This window comes from Colletotrichum jinshuiense, chromosome 5 (assembly GCF_051148585.1).
Source record: "Colletotrichum jinshuiense chromosome 5, complete sequence".
NCBI classification, from domain to species: Eukaryota; Fungi; Ascomycota; class Sordariomycetes; order Glomerellales; family Glomerellaceae; genus Colletotrichum; species Colletotrichum jinshuiense.
Window position 1 is genome coordinate 808,596 of NC_139312.1, and position 14,771 is coordinate 823,366.

Here is a 14,771-nt window from a genome sequence, read left to right on the forward strand (position 1 = left end):
CCTCAAATCAATACCCGTCGTTGATGCCTCTCGCCGCCTCGCCCTTCTTCCTCTCCCTGTTGTAGTCGACCCACCACTTGTGCGACTCTTCCGTCCCCGTCCACTCGCCGCGCTCGTCGATCTCGTCCCACGGCTTGGGCGCCAGGATGTAGTGCACGTTCTTGACCTCGTCGTCCCGCCAGATCGGGTCGTGCACACCCTCCCACCGCATCGTCTTGAGGGCGTTGTACACGTACGGCAGCGCGACCCACCGTCCCCGGTACAGGTCCGACAGCAGGCTCTGGTCGGCAAAGTCCATGTCCATGGCGCCCTGCTCCATGTGCCGGACAATCTGCTCAAACAGCCGCTTGGATGGGTTCACGACCTGCAGGCCGCCGTTCATGAAGCCCAGCGGCGAGGCCGTGACGGGGTCCGGGGAGGTGGCCTGCGCCTTGTCCGGTGTCGCGTGCTGCGTCGTGAAGGCGCAGTTGGCCGGGGTCCAGTCGCGCGGGTAGTGCGGCTTCTTGAGGGGGTTGCAGACACAGGCGTGGCCAGCGGCGAAGACGCGGGTGCTGGGGTTCTTGACGGCGAGGTCGTCGACGTTGGGCGAGGAGGCGCCGCTGCCGTCCAGGCCCTTTGCGCCTGTCGGGCTCCCAATGGCGGCGCTGGGCGTCTGCTCGGCCGCCAGGTCCCCGTCGTCCAGCTCCAGCTCCATAAGCTCGTCCATGTTGCGCATGACGAGCATGTCGGAGTCGAGCTGGACGACGCGCTTGTACTGCGTCAGCGAAAAGGGCGAGAGCTTGCTCCAGCAGTCGTAGAACCGCGGGTCGTTGGAGTAGTCCCGGCCCTTGGTGGGGAGGAGGTACTCGATGCGCTGGGCTGGGATGCCGCGACGCTCGAGGGCGGCGAGGCCATCCCGGGGGAAGGAATCAGTGTAGAGCGCGACGAGGGGATACGCGGAGCCGGATTTGAGGAGGGAGTGGTGGAGAGTCAGGAGGCCGGGGAGGTAGTCGAGGTTGGTGATCAGGGTCGTCCAGACTGTTGTTTGTGCGCGCACGGTTAGCATGGGTAACGGGACTGGTTGCCTGTCGTTGCGACCGCCGCCGGAAACAAAACAAAAATTAAAGGTCACTTTGTTTCTTGGGTTGTTGAAACGTTCAATTCGTGGTAAACAGGTAAGGGATGAGGGCGCAAAGGAGGGAGCACAAACCCTTGTCCGACTCGACGGCGCGTTTACCGTCAGACATGATGATGATGGTGATGGTGGTGATGACGATGTGAATTCGACCTCACAAACTTCGGGGGGCCTTTGTTGCGTTTGCGTCTGCGAATGCGCGGCGCGCGCGACTTGGCGGGGCAGGTTCCGATGGTGGAGGCGGGGTAAAATCTCAAGAAGAGAGAGAGATTCGAATTACAAACCCGGAAAACCAACAACACAGGGATCCGTTGGGGTCGTTACCGGAAATGTTGTACAACTCTTGCTTCCTTTTCTCTGAAATAGGAAACTCGGGAGAAGCCTAAGCCAGTGTGTGCGTGTGTGTGTTTTTGTACGAGTGTGTGTCCGTCCGTATGTTAAGCTTCTTGCGCGAGGAACGAAAAGTGTATAAAGAAATGAATAGAGCAGGAACCCCAGCGCGAGACGAGAGGGGGAGGGTAGGGAAAGAAGAACGTTTGCCAGATAAGGATCCCACGGGAAGCGCAGTGTGGTAGTCCAACTTAATCCAAGCCAAGACGAACAAAAAGACCCGAAAGGACCACGAGTCATCCCCCGCGATGTCGCATTGGATGCAAATGGAACCTTTTATTATTATTCCCCCAAAATATGGTCCTGGCCTAGGCTGAACTGGGGAGGAGAGCTGATAAACAGCACCGGATTCCGATCGGCTGGCACGCCGATGACGCCATCTTCTTTGCACATCGAGCGCGAGGACGGGGAAAGCTGAGAAATCCAGTGAGACGAGTGTCAGCGGTGCGCCCGGAGTGAGAGGCAGCGGGTCCCGGAGGGGTTCGGGGACCTTGGGACGTTAGGTGAGGGTCGGGTGGTTGGGATGGAATTACGCCGAACGGGGACTTTCTCGCATGGGTAATACCCGCGACTAAGAGATTGAGATTGCCCAGGTGGTTTAAAGAGGGGTGTTTGTTCTATCCAATTTCTCTGTTTCCCCTAGGTTCCGAACACCGTGATGTGAGAGTCATAGATTATCCATACAAAACGCAAGGGAACCTGCCGCTGCCTATATCATAGAGTTTATCCCTGCATGTGACAAGTCCAACCTAGAGCTGATTGGGCAACCCCAAGTCTCTCTCCATTTCAGCCATGGCCCTTTTTTTCTTTTCTTTTTTTTTCCCCCCCTCCCCTCGTCTCCCGACTCGACTTAATGTTTCCGTGTCCCGCGCCTCTTGGTCTGCGGTTACTGGCTTCTCATCTACCCTTGCGCTAATGATTAAAAGCCGCAGCAGTAGTTGGCCCGACGGCTGGCTCAGTGCGGCTTGCAAAACATTCCCGCGTCGACGCTCACTAGCCTCAAAGACCCTGCAACTGCTTCCTCAACTCACCACAGATCGGACGACGGGACCAATGGCAACGTCCAACCCGCCATTGACGTGATCGATCCCAGCATCCTTACCCGGACCCATGGATGGACTGTTGCCCAGTTGTGTGGTCCAATGCCCGTTGCCGCGCGCGCGCAGTTGCCCCTCTACTCCCAAGCAACCCCCTGCCCTGCACCTCGTAAGAGGTGGAGCCTCGGATTCCGAGATTCCGGCGCAAGAAACTCCGATTGTCACGAAGCCTTCGTGATACTCAAGTTCCCAGACGTCACGGTTGTATCAGTGTGAACAGCCAATGGTTTCTTTAATGAAGCTTTATGGATTCCAGTATCTAATCAGTCCAGTACAAGGTCTATGACTTTGTCCGTCCGATTCCCCCATCGTCACAAAAGAAAGAACCTTCCCATAAGCCCTCCAGCCCCGTTGTCCTCAGGGCGACTCAATAAAACAAGTCTGATCGAAGGACACAAGATATCCCGAGTTACGCCCTTTTCAGCGACCTGTGGCATTCTGTGGTTGCCTTTGACCTCTTCAAGAAAAATGGAAAAATGAAACCTCCTTCGCCAGTCTATGATGCAGTCTCATGCAGTCTCATGCAGTCGTATGGGAGTTGTTGTTGTTGTTTAACCCGAAGCCGATTCAAAGAAGGGAGAAAACTAAAATAAAATAAAAAAGGTTCCCAAGTCCTATTTCCGATATCTGGTATCTTCATGCGTGTGTATTCACTAGCACTGGAATCTAGTGCCGCTTGTATTTCTGTGTCAAAGTTAACAAATCTGCCCATTTGAGCCGGTTGCGCGTTCAAGCTGCTTACCTCTTCTGCTCTACGCCTGTTCTGCGGATCCAGGCTGTTCGTCGCGCCCATCAACGTCTGACCGATAACCTTGGTAGCTCCAATGGCCGGACGGAAGATGATGGTTGGTGCTCGCTTCCATACTGCCTTTGCGAGTCCCTGCGCGCTTTGGCTGTCCATAACCTCGCCAGGCACCGCAATGATGGCATCCCGGGCCATGTTCAAGTCTCTCGTCAGGCTCGAGTAACCACCCCGCAACCCCTGGATGACGCCGGTAGGCTGATCCGCGTAAAGAGAGATCTGCTTCTTGTCCTCCGGATCGAGATCAGCATCCTCCCAGCTATTATCCGATGGTGGCTTGTTCAAAAGGCCTTCGGCACCCTGGAGCGCGTATTGCGTCCCGATTGCCAGCTTGGCCCCGAACTTGACCATCTCGGTGCCAGTGGTCCGAGCAAAAGCCGCAGCACCCTTGCCGATGCTTCGAACGATGCGCCCGTCTTTCTTGTACTCCTTAATGGGAACTTCGATGAGCTCCTTGAAGCCGCTGCCAATGTTGACGATGCCCCGGACTGGCGCAAGGCCGGCAAGGACGCCAGCCAGCTGAGTGCCTTTGACGTCCGGCATCCAAATGTCGTTGAGAATCTTGCCCATCCTGTCAAAGCCGGAGACACCGTAGATGATGGTGTGCCGCAAAGTCAAGCGTGCTTCATCCAAAATAATGAAGTTCATGAACTCCGTGGTTCGGCCCGACTTCAGCCCTGCGTAGTCGACTCGCTTGGGCTTGAAGTCCAGCTTGACGGGGATATCATGGACTTCCACTCTTTGGAGGAACGGCACATCGCTGGTTGAGCTATGGACCGGGGCGCTGTCGTCTTTGAATTCAAAGAATCTCGTGATGAAGTCGAGAGCGTCCTGATCGACGTGAAGCCGAAGAGGAAGCAACGTAACTCTCAGCACCATCTCCGAAGCAGCAAGATCCGGTTGGGGTTTGATATTGAGCAGCTCAAGGTGCGCCATGCTGGTACCCATCTCCCTTTCGCCGGCATCTTGGTCGTAAGTAGCAAACTTCTTCCACGTTGAGGTCGGCACATGGTCGAAGACGTCCAGAGTTTGTACCCGAACGTCGATGGAACTCTGAGTCTCGCCAGAATCCGGCGGGAAGGCGATCAGATCAACATTGACTCCCTGCAATTCAAACGTGATCTTGTGGTGTTTACTTCGGTTCAGTCTCAGTCTTTTCTTGGGCCTTGCCCCTCCCGCCCGACTGGTTGTTGTCGTAAAAGCCGTGGTGGCGAGAGACTCGGTCTCGGTAGCGTTGTCGTTCAGCTCCTGGTTGACCATCTGCGCGAGCTCTCGAGGATCCTGCTTCGTAGATATACCAATGTAGATCGAGTTGAAGAGGAAGTCGCCGATCACTGTCTCGTCTTCCTCCGCATCGTCCTCAAACGTAGCACGCTCCGACCGCCGGCGGCGTTCATAGGCTTTGTTCTCGACGTCCTGTACAGCCTTCGAAATGACGTCCCGCGTACGCTCCCAGTCGTAACCGTCGAACAAATTCCAAATGACGTGCACATCACGAACTGAAACTCGAAGAGGACTTTTCCTAACAAGAGCCTCCGGAGCTCTGTCGTAGCTATTTTTGGACGAGTTCCAGATCTGGGCTCTGCCATTGGTTTCGGGGCCTTTGTCAAAGAAATTGTCGTGTATCACTAGGTCGCTGCCGTCGTCGGAAATATGGGATGCACTCGCGTTGAAGCTAGTCAGCAGCACTCCGTCATGGGTGTCTTGGGTCGTCGTGGCATTCGACGTTATTGAGCCCTCGGCGTCGAAGAGCGGCTCAGAAGGACCGGCATCTCCGTAATAACGCGAGTCGATCTGCAGCGGGCTGGCATCGCCTGCCACGTCGTATTCATCACTACCACCCAGTTCCTGAGCAATCTCGAAGTCTTTATCAAAGTCGTAATCACCCTCTGCCTTGCCGAATGCCTCTGCTGAGATCGATGCCAAGAGATCCTGCACAGGAACGACTGCAGTTCGATATTTGTTTTCCTTGCTGGGAGGAGTAGGCGGCTTCAGCGCATTTGCCAGCGTAATGAGAGTCTGGGTCGAGTCGGCACACGTCTCGAGCACAAGCAAATCATCACGGAGTTCGACGTCAACGTGTTTTTCGCCGTCATCTTGGCTCTCAGACACCTTCACGATTGCCTTTGCCGAGGAGATGTAGCATATGCTCACGAAGCCTTGAGAAGCGAGTCGCGAGACCTGCTGGGATGACATATCTGCCGATTGACGGCGGTTCACAGTGGAAGATCTCGTGCCTATGTTAGCAACGTCATCAATGAGAAGAATGGAGGCCTTGTTGAGGTCCAAGTTGGCTGTGGTGTCGACGTCCTTGGGAAGCACCACTTGAAGCCGGGCATCAGTCAGGGCGATGAGGAGTTTCGAGGGCAACCCCAGCGGATTCAGGCCAATCAAGCAATCGCGAAAGACCAAGTCGACCGTCATAGGCTTACTGTTGGGCCGAGAGGGGTCTGGCACGCGCGCATGCTCAGGCTTCTTGCCGGCCAAGGCAGAGTGTGCTTGCTCGCCGAGATTGGCCACGGAAGCAGCAAGGCTGGCTTCGAAATCTTGTGGTGTAGCATCCTCCGCAAGACCGAGGACGTCCATAATGGTTGGCACCCGATAGTCGATTGTAACATCTCGCATCTTGATTTTAATCACCGGCTCCATCTCATCTCCAATCATGCGCACCATAAGCACCGGGCCTTGGGAGAGCGTCCCGGGCGGCAATGTCGTTGACGAACTCACGAGGTCCTCTCGATGGTTGCGATTCACAGAAATGGCATGGACGCCGAATGCCACCAACGAGGGCACCGTAATCTGAGCGACTTCGAAACTCTTGAAGTTGGCGTTTACCATACCAAGTCGTCCGCCGAAGTCGAGAACCGCACCTAGCTCCTTGACCTCGGCAAGAAGAAGAATGCCAGGACGGTCGTCTTCTGGAAGATACTTGGCAACGGTTGCTAGTCGCGCAACCTCTTCGCCCAGGCCGGGGAGGCAGTTCAACTGATGCATTCGATCGACCCTGACGTTAAACTGATCGAGAGTGACTCGGAGTACAGCCCCCTTACGCCGTTGTCTCAAGAGGGTATCCACCATTATCTCGTCGTCGCCCTGGTCAAACTTAACCTTGGACGGAATGATCAGTTCCAGAAGTCTCTCGAGATCCTTGTCTTTCGGCGTTGCAAGATACTCGAATCGTACCCCACCAATTTCGCCCAAGATGGGCGGTTCTCCTCTTGAATTCCTGATGTATGGTCCAGCGAGCCGGATCTTGCTGATTGCGAAGCCGATGCCGAGGTCTCGGCTGACCATTTTGACTGCGCTCGTTTCCAAACCGACGCTGCACTCTTTGCCCTTCAATTCCAGATTGAAGCCTCCTATCCGCATATCAATCTTGTTTTCGGACGAAGCCGACTTGTCATCGGGGTTTATTGGGGCGTCAAACCGGACACCACGGGGTTTGGGTGGCGGCTGTACTGGCGTCCTGACGGACGGGGAAGCGCTCGATGACATTGAGGAGCTCATGTTGAGAAAACTGCTCAGGCCACCAAACCAACTGAATGTCTCGTCCAGGCGCTGCAGGTCAAGTTGTACCAGCAGTGGCAAGGTTGTGACTTCTGTCCGAACGGAGTCCGATGACTTTATCACCTTGACAGATACGTCTGAGCCAGCCGAGGGAAACTTGTCCATGACGGAAGCCCGCATTTGCAGGCTCTGGTCGAAGGATATGATATCGTCCTTCGCGTAGCCAAAGCGGAACTTCTCTAGGTCCACGCATGTTTCAAGGGTCTTGCCGGAGTTCTTTAGTGATATGCTGAGGCTGTCGAGATCCGTTCGAAGTAGAATGTCGGGCTGCATTTGCAATCCCGGAGAGCCCAAGATTCTTTCAGCGGTGTCAGCAACACCACCAAGTTGGTGAAGGAAATGCAGCGAAATCTTCTCAAACACGACTTTGACGTCAGGCATCGCCGATTCCTGCTGGGATTTTGCTGGTCCAGCTATCTTCGTAGCAGGAGTAGGTGTGTCCTTGCCCTTTAACGCATCCAGTAGCTTACCAACAACCACAGCGAGGAGATACGCCAAGGAGGCGTCGAAGCGAATTTCCAGGGGGGAAAGAAGCACCTCCAGCTTTCCGTCGCTTTCTGGCTCGGCCATGAAGAGGCCAGGCGATCTCGGCGCAAAACTTGACCTCATTCCCGGCGACGTGGAGTACACGGAGAAGGCGCCGGGAATTTGCGGCGCAACCGATCTCGCGAGGCCGGGTGACGCTGGTGTTTGACTCAGGACAGAAGCCTGCACATCTACAGGCACATTTACGTGTTGATGTAATGAGGGAACGTATACTGATATGTTCTGTAGAGACACAAGCTCCTTCACGAGTCTCGTCGGCCCCCTCGGCGTTGCCACATCATCTGCCTGAGCAGGGATGTCTGCAGCCTCGCCATGTTCGGGGGTGGTTGTAGGCGAATCCTCTGACTCGCTGGCTTCTTCGATTTTCGAGTTGGACACAACAGCAGGCACCGGACTGGCTGGCCGAGGTGATATCGGTATATCTGAAAATGCGGGATTCGGTAACTCGGCGGTACTGGCAACTGCCTCGAACATTGGCGGAGACGGTTGGCGCAGTATTGGGCTGGCCTTCTTGAGCTTAGGCGAAGCCTCGGGGCTCGAGTCGGCATCCCAACCGCCCGGCATTCTCGATCCAACCGGTGGCTGTTCGGCTTGGGAGAAGGCGCTCATGTACATACTTTCGGCCTCTTCGTGAGTGAATAGATGGGACTGCGCCAGATCCTCACTTTCTGCAGGACTTGAGCTGTGGCTAGCAGCGCTAGAATGCTGTGACCCTTCAAGTGGTCCAAGGTCGAGAAGTCCGGCAGACGTGATGCCTTCGGCCGGTTGTAGCGATGGCTCTGATCTTGCTTCCCGTTGGAAACTTGCCCATGGAGCAGCACGATCATCCTCCCCTAAAATGGTGGAATGCGACACCGGGACATGTCCTCGAGGGGAGAAGTCCTGATATATCGAAGCACGCGGCGTGTTTGTGTTTTCCTCCTCCTCGGCTCCTTCTTCCGGCTGGCTTGTAAAATCGTAGGGGATGTTCAACGCATCCTCACTGTCCTGCAAAAGAGCATCATCAACTTCTGAGAGATCCTCAGATTCGGAGAGATAGCTCTCTTGCATGCTGGGGTGGAAGGAGCCCTGCCTCGATGCGGAAGTGCGCTCGCTGAAAGACGGACACTGGGAGACTGCAGGCGACGAAACAGAGGGAGAGCGCGCAAACTGCGAGAAGACGTTCGCCTCCGAAATCAGATACGCCCGGATCCTCGACAGGGCGATGTGACGTTTCCCATCCTTGGGAACTATGGTCGGCGCACCCTCCTCGTTGTGTGCTTCTGCGGTGACGCCCTCCACATCAACGCGGTCCAGGGCCAGCTGGAAAGTGACCAGCTCCGGGGCCGTCGCATTGGGCTCGATGGGCACCTCAACGTCCAGCTGGAAAGTGACGCCTCTGATGCGGACCTGGATTCGGTCGACGATGCCCTGGAGGAAGCCGGCCAAGAAACCCGGAAGGGACAGCGGCTGTCCCGTACCAAACTGGGACCCGTCATCGCTCGTGGAACTCTCGCTCATGGTCGAGCCACCTAGATCCTGTGTCTCGGCTGCCAGAGCGTCCTCCAGCCTCCTCTTCTCGTCGGCCAGCTTGGTATCCTTCAAAGCAATATCCTCATTCAGAAACGACTCGGCGAGGTTCACTGTATTCGGGAGTCCCTTTGACTCTTCGCTCTTCGTCGCCGTTGCTTGTGCCGCCTTGCTCTTATCATCATCGCCAGTGGTGGACACCTTCAGCCGCACATCGACGCCATCGATCTCGATGACTATGGGGCTCGTGTAGAAATCGACAGGTATTGTAACATTCAGCTTGAGAACTTTTGCTTTCTGAATCTGGAATGTGGCGGGGAGTTGCAGGAGTCGCTCGAGTTTCTAGAGTTGATGGGACTATGTTAGTCACAACTGGATGATAACCTCTACGAGGGGCACTCGACTGATATCCGGGGCCGTACCTTTAGGCGCACTCCAACATCCTTGAATTCGGCCGTGGTTGTTCTGCCCAGCGCGAACTGCAGGTTTTCCATATCCAGCGTCTCCTCGTCTAGGAGCTCCAGCCGCCTCAGGGCATATATGAGCAAGCGCTTCGACAAGGTCGAGCTTCGGAAGCTCTGGAATATCGTCGCCATGTTGGGCTCGGTTTTGGCGCTCTAGGTAGGATGGTCGATCAGAGGCGAGGGAGGAAGATGGATTGTTTGGTCGACTTGGAGTTGTGGAAAGAGAGAGAAAGGCAAGGGCCTCGAAGGTACGATCAATACGGCTATGGTATTCCCCAGGCTACAAGGGCAGGAGAAAGCGGCACTGGATACAAGAGAGCAGGTCGTGGGGCAGTTCACCGGGCTTGGATGGCGCAGGCTGCAGTCGCCGTGTTATCAGAAGACACCCGGCCCGAGGCGGGGACGCTGTTCATGATGCGTTTCTCGTCATGCAAAGATAGGGTTTCGCTACGGGGGAGAGATCTCGAAGACGGTTGAGGTTCAGTAGGCGGGGGGCCAGGCCGAAAAGGACCAGGCAGGTTGAGTTGGAGAGGTATAGGATGGGAGAGGGACAAAACCTAGAACTGAAAGAAGTTTGATTCAGGTTGGGACCCAGCAGTTAGGCAAAGCTCCGAAAGAGTACGGTACCTCTGGATGGCAGCGGCAACGGCAGCGGTAACGGCAACCTAAGGCAAATACTATGCCCGGACGTGATGATGAGGCACGACGGGACTGGGCTGGGCCGGAAAGATGGGGGGGCCAAGGACGCATGAGATGGGCGGCATGGACAAGCACACTGGGCCAAGTAAATGCACTAAAGATTGGTCCCCCCCACAAGCTCTAACAGCGCGTGACTCTGGCTGAGGTTCACGTCACCGACAGGGTGCGCAGGGGTCCCCGTCAGTTGACTTCCTGTCTGGGGTTTGCGTGTCCATCTTATCGATAAGAAATGACCGTGGCTGAAGCCGATAGGACGATTTGATGAGAGTTGGGGGGCCCGCACAGAGGGGGGGAGGGGGCGGGGGGCTACTGGTGAGGTGAGTGGGGAGAGAGTGAGTGACTGAGAGAGACTCACACTTACCCAAACTCACACTCACTGAGGAATGAGTGCCCTTGGCTTGGCCCTTATTCGCACCTCACTGTCAATGTCGCTGTGCGCTATGCTATGTATGCTATGCGCTATACGCTATGCTTGCGCTGCCCCAATGATGCGGTGACCCGTGCGTCCGTTCCACCTGATTGATGCAGAACCCGCCACACCACACCTCCAACTAATTGCTCCAAATAGATCTGGCAATCATGTACGTACTTTGTTCTGTAACACCCGCCACTTGCAGCATCGGCGCCTCGGACTTGTTGGACCCTGGCCCGCCAGCTGTCGAAAGTCGCTTTCTGGGTGGATGGAGGAATGCATGGCATGTCACTGTCTCAGGCGCACACCTGGCAACCGTTTGTTCATTCTACAGCAGTCTTGTCGTTCATTATTGGACCAAACCTGTCTCTACTCAATCATTTCCATCTACAGTGGAAAGGACTGCTTCTGCTTCAAAAAAACCAGGAAAAAAAATTGTTGCAGCAAGGAACCAGTTGCCATTCCACGCATGGTGTTGGAATCTTCTCTTTGTCCAACACAATCTCGTCAGCAATCCAGCACAGTGCTCTTTACTCCACGAGTAACAAAGGCAAGCAAGCGGCTTTGGCATGTGTCTCCTGCTTGAAAAAAGATCATGCCATGCCTACTTCATTGGCTGGACATCATCGACTTCAGCCAACAGTGCTTTCGTCGTCGCCAGATGCATTCCTGTGCATGGGAGGTAGATGCCAGCGTGTGTGAGAGCAGGCCCTGAGCCCGGAAAAAAAATATTTTGTAAATAGAGCTCGGAGAATCGGATGACTATCTTAGGGTAGCCGTTGCGTCCGTCTAAAACAAAGGGGATGCGATCCCAAGGCTTAGTGGCTACCAGATGCCACGGCCAACTTCAACCAACTACGCCGTGCCTGCCAGGTGCCCGTAGTAAAGTCATATGTCCTGGCCGCACAATCACATGAAGACTGCCTGGAACCACCCCGTCCATCTGCTCGCCTCCATCTAGGTTGACAAGCTTTCTCAGCCTACTGCTCCTTCTCTTGAACCTGGCGGCTAACCTCCCCTTCCGTAAGCCTCGGCTACCCTCCGACCGACACTCTCACCGCTCCAGTAGGCTCCCGTCGCCGTTCCTAGCGCGACGAACGGCGCCGTATGCTCACCGGCCAGCCACAGCCCCCCCTCCGGCACTCCCTCTCGCATCGCTTCGATGTCCTTATCACCCTCCACCAGCCCGACTGGGAAATTACAGTAGCTGCCGTTGCCGGCGAGGTCGTCTCGCAGCCAGTCCGTTGACAGGCATCCCGTGGGCTTGCAGTCCGGAGACTTATCATCGTAGTGTGGTAGTCGTGAGTAATAAGGCCTGAAGAAGTCGTACAAAAAGTAGTTCCTCTCCGGGATCGTTTTCAACTTGGCCACCTCTTCAGTGATATACTTGGATTCCTCCCCATAGATGTAGAAGAGCAACGTCGGGTGCGAGTGTTCGCCCAGCGAGGCAAGATCGACTATCTCCTGGTTCCATTTCTTCGGGTTCGACTTGGGAGCGTAATCCGGCGCGAGCCACTGGCAGAAGCCTTGCACCGTCCGGCCTTCTGCGTCGGGGACGAGCCAAAACGCCTTGGAAAAACTGATGTAGACCTTTTCTAGGCACCCATAGCCTATGGCTTGGATCCCGCGCTCGACCCTCTCAGGCAAGGGCGGGTCAAAGGCTTGCAGGTTCTTCTTGAGCCATCCCAATGGTGCCGTCATAACGACCTCGTCAAACTCGAGGACATCCCCGGTATTGGTATGAACCCTGGGTTTCTGGCGATCCGATGTTTTGAGCTCTATCTTGGTAACTTGGATATCATATTTGATATCCGCGTTGTGCTTCACAGGCTCTGCAATCCTGTCGAAAATCTTCTCGTATGTGCCGGCGCAGAACAGATTCTCTTTGACAAGTCAACCCAGTCCCTCAATCGTTGCACACTTACTTGAGTCTGCGGCGCCTTTTGGGCGGAATGACTTACCCCCGTCTATACATTCCTCGAGCCAGAAGAACTTGAGACTTTGGGTCTCGATTGGACTTCCTGTGAAAGCACCCCAAAGTTCAGCAACCTGGAGAACAATGGAACGCTTCTTGGCAAAGTCCTCTTCCGTATCGGGGATCTTCTCGACCACTTTTTGCTGAAAAAAGTCCCAGAGGCTCTCGTCAGGGTGTATGCTCGCTGAGTTCTTGTTCGAATGCTGGAAGGCGTCCTGGACAATGTCCCACATCATACTTGAGTACCCTTCACTCTCTGCTAGGTTGAACAGATTTCCGGACTCATCGAACACATATGACCGTTGATCCCAGCTACCGAGGGCAGTTTCGGTCTCTTTGGCTAGGTTATGGATAGGATTGTCGTCAGTGCCGTGTATCCAGTTGGGGCCAAGATCGACTGTGTGGCCATTCGGTAGCTTGTCTTGAAACATGCGTCCTCCAAGTCTCTCCCGGCCTTCGATAATGGTCACCAAGAGGCCATGTTGAATTAGGATATCGGCACAACGCAAACCGGCGAGGCCAGCGCCGATGATGGCCACGTGAGGTTTTGGGCCTGACTCTGATTGTTTGCGCTGTGACGTGTCAGGAGCAAGCTGCTTGGATGGAAACGACATGTCACCCATCGTCTTGTGGGCTAAGATACGACAGGTACGACCGGGGAGTCGGACGGATTCATCTATCAGAGGAAACAGCCGGCATCCCCGACCCGAACCGTCCCACTAGCGACTTGTCAAGAAGCAGACTTACCCGCAGCAATGATTCCATAGTCAACGACCTAAGCAGAAACTTGTTTTGTCCAATCCCAAAGAGGTTCTGTATTCGGCAGGATTCAAGGTCCTGGTAGATACGAGACGTGCTGCGATTGGAGGGACTGGTATGAGATACTGAGTAAGCGTCCATGTTTGCAAGTTTGCGAGAAGATGCAGTGAAAGTATGGTGTTATTCGACAGGATGATCACGGAGGTTGAATGGTGAATAAAAGAGGCGAAACTAAGCCTCAATACTGCCGACTGCGGCAAGAGTCCACGGTGGAACCAAATAATGTCACAGTATATAGGCTTCCTCTAGGCAACCAAAAAAAAATCCAAGAAGAAGCAAGATAAAAAAAAAAAAATTGGGCTATTAGCTCCCGGAGTTGGGAAGGAGGCCAGGTAGAGGCAGCAGTAGAGCGAATGTGGGGATGGCGAGGAAGGTGGTGAGATGCCTTGGAAGCACCAGCGAAGGCTTGCTGATTGGGGGCCATGGGTGATGGAGTCGATATATAGAATTCGTCCATTTCGGTACAGCGGCCGGAAAGGATATACGCGGGAGGTCCTGATAAGGTAAAGAGGATGATGAAGTAAGGCAAGGTAGCAGACCTGCCGGCGGGAACCTGGCCAGCAGCTCACATCGGTGCCGGCAGTGCACCGCAGTCTGCAAGGCGAAAAGCAGCCACCTCATATGAGCCAAGGTGTGTGCCACGGAACGCCATTTTGAGAGTGCCTTGGCCAGGCGACAGGTCGATGAGGAGCGGGAGGGACAAGAAGGGTACAGGAAAGCAGAGATATCCAGCCTCTCCGCAGTTTGCAGCTTTCCAGCCACAAAACTCTCAGATGCGCTGAGGGAGATTGAAGTGCAGATGGTGTTGGTGTACGACACAGCAACTGCCAATCACACCCGACATCCCTCCCTCGCTCCCTCCCTGAGTTGACCGCCGTGGCAGTCAGCACTCACGCCGGCCAGGGTCGCATAGAATCGGCGGCATGGCCCAGCCAATAAATAGTTGGACGGCTGGCACTGTCGTGCTCCTGTCCTATGCATTTGTGCTACCTCGCATGACCTTGGTCGAGACGATGGCAGGCGGGAAACAAAAGGTTCGTTCTCGCCCCGTTCTACATCGCTCTGCTCGCGGGGTCGGTCGTTGCTCGACAGCTCATTGGGCGGACGGTGCACGGCAGGTTCATGTGTGTTATGCAGCGGGAAAATGGCGAGGCAGAGGGAGAGGGGGAGGAGAGGGAGAGGAAGAACACGAGGGAGAGAGGGAGAGAGAGACGGAGAGAAGGAGAGAAGGCGAGCATCACTCGCAAAACTTACAGTCCAAAACGTGATGAGCGGGCGGGGGAGGCTGCGAGCGCGCTAAGCCTCGATATCATCCGGGATAACGAAGGGAATGGACGGGAACGCCCAGGAAGGACAGAAGTCCGGCTGGATGTGAAA

At 55.1% G+C, this 14,771-nt stretch overlaps 3 protein-coding genes across 3 annotated transcripts; all 3 read right to left on the reverse strand.

Moving 5' to 3' along the window:
- Positions 1 to 7: 7 nt before the first annotated feature.
- On the reverse strand, positions 8 to 1,226 carry EsH8_V_000216 (nucleotide-diphospho-sugar transferase; the record flags this gene model as incomplete). Its single annotated transcript, XM_083272732.1, has 2 exons — positions 8 to 1,017; positions 1,190 to 1,226. 2 exons carry the CDS (start codon positions 1,224 to 1,226, stop codon positions 8 to 10), a joined length of 1,047 nt encoding a protein of 348 aa, XP_083125447.1.
- Positions 1,227 to 3,267: 2,041 nt separating this feature from the next.
- Positions 3,268 to 9,621, reverse strand: EsH8_V_000217 (uncharacterized protein; the record flags this gene model as incomplete). The annotated part of the gene is made up of 3 exons (XM_083272733.1): positions 3,268 to 3,285; positions 3,344 to 9,367; positions 9,448 to 9,621. 3 exons carry the CDS (start codon positions 9,619 to 9,621, stop codon positions 3,268 to 3,270), a joined length of 6,216 nt encoding a protein of 2,071 aa, XP_083125448.1.
- A 1,987-nt stretch (positions 9,622 to 11,608) lies between these two features.
- Positions 11,609 to 13,475, reverse strand: EsH8_V_000218 (flavin monoamine oxidase family protein; the record flags this gene model as incomplete). The annotated part of the gene is made up of 3 exons (XM_083272734.1): positions 11,609 to 12,483; positions 12,562 to 13,147; positions 13,323 to 13,475. The coding sequence occupies 3 exons, from the start codon at positions 13,473 to 13,475 to the stop codon at positions 11,609 to 11,611; spliced, it is 1,614 nt and encodes a 537-aa protein (XP_083125449.1).
- Between the last annotated feature and the right edge of the window lie 1,296 nt (positions 13,476 to 14,771).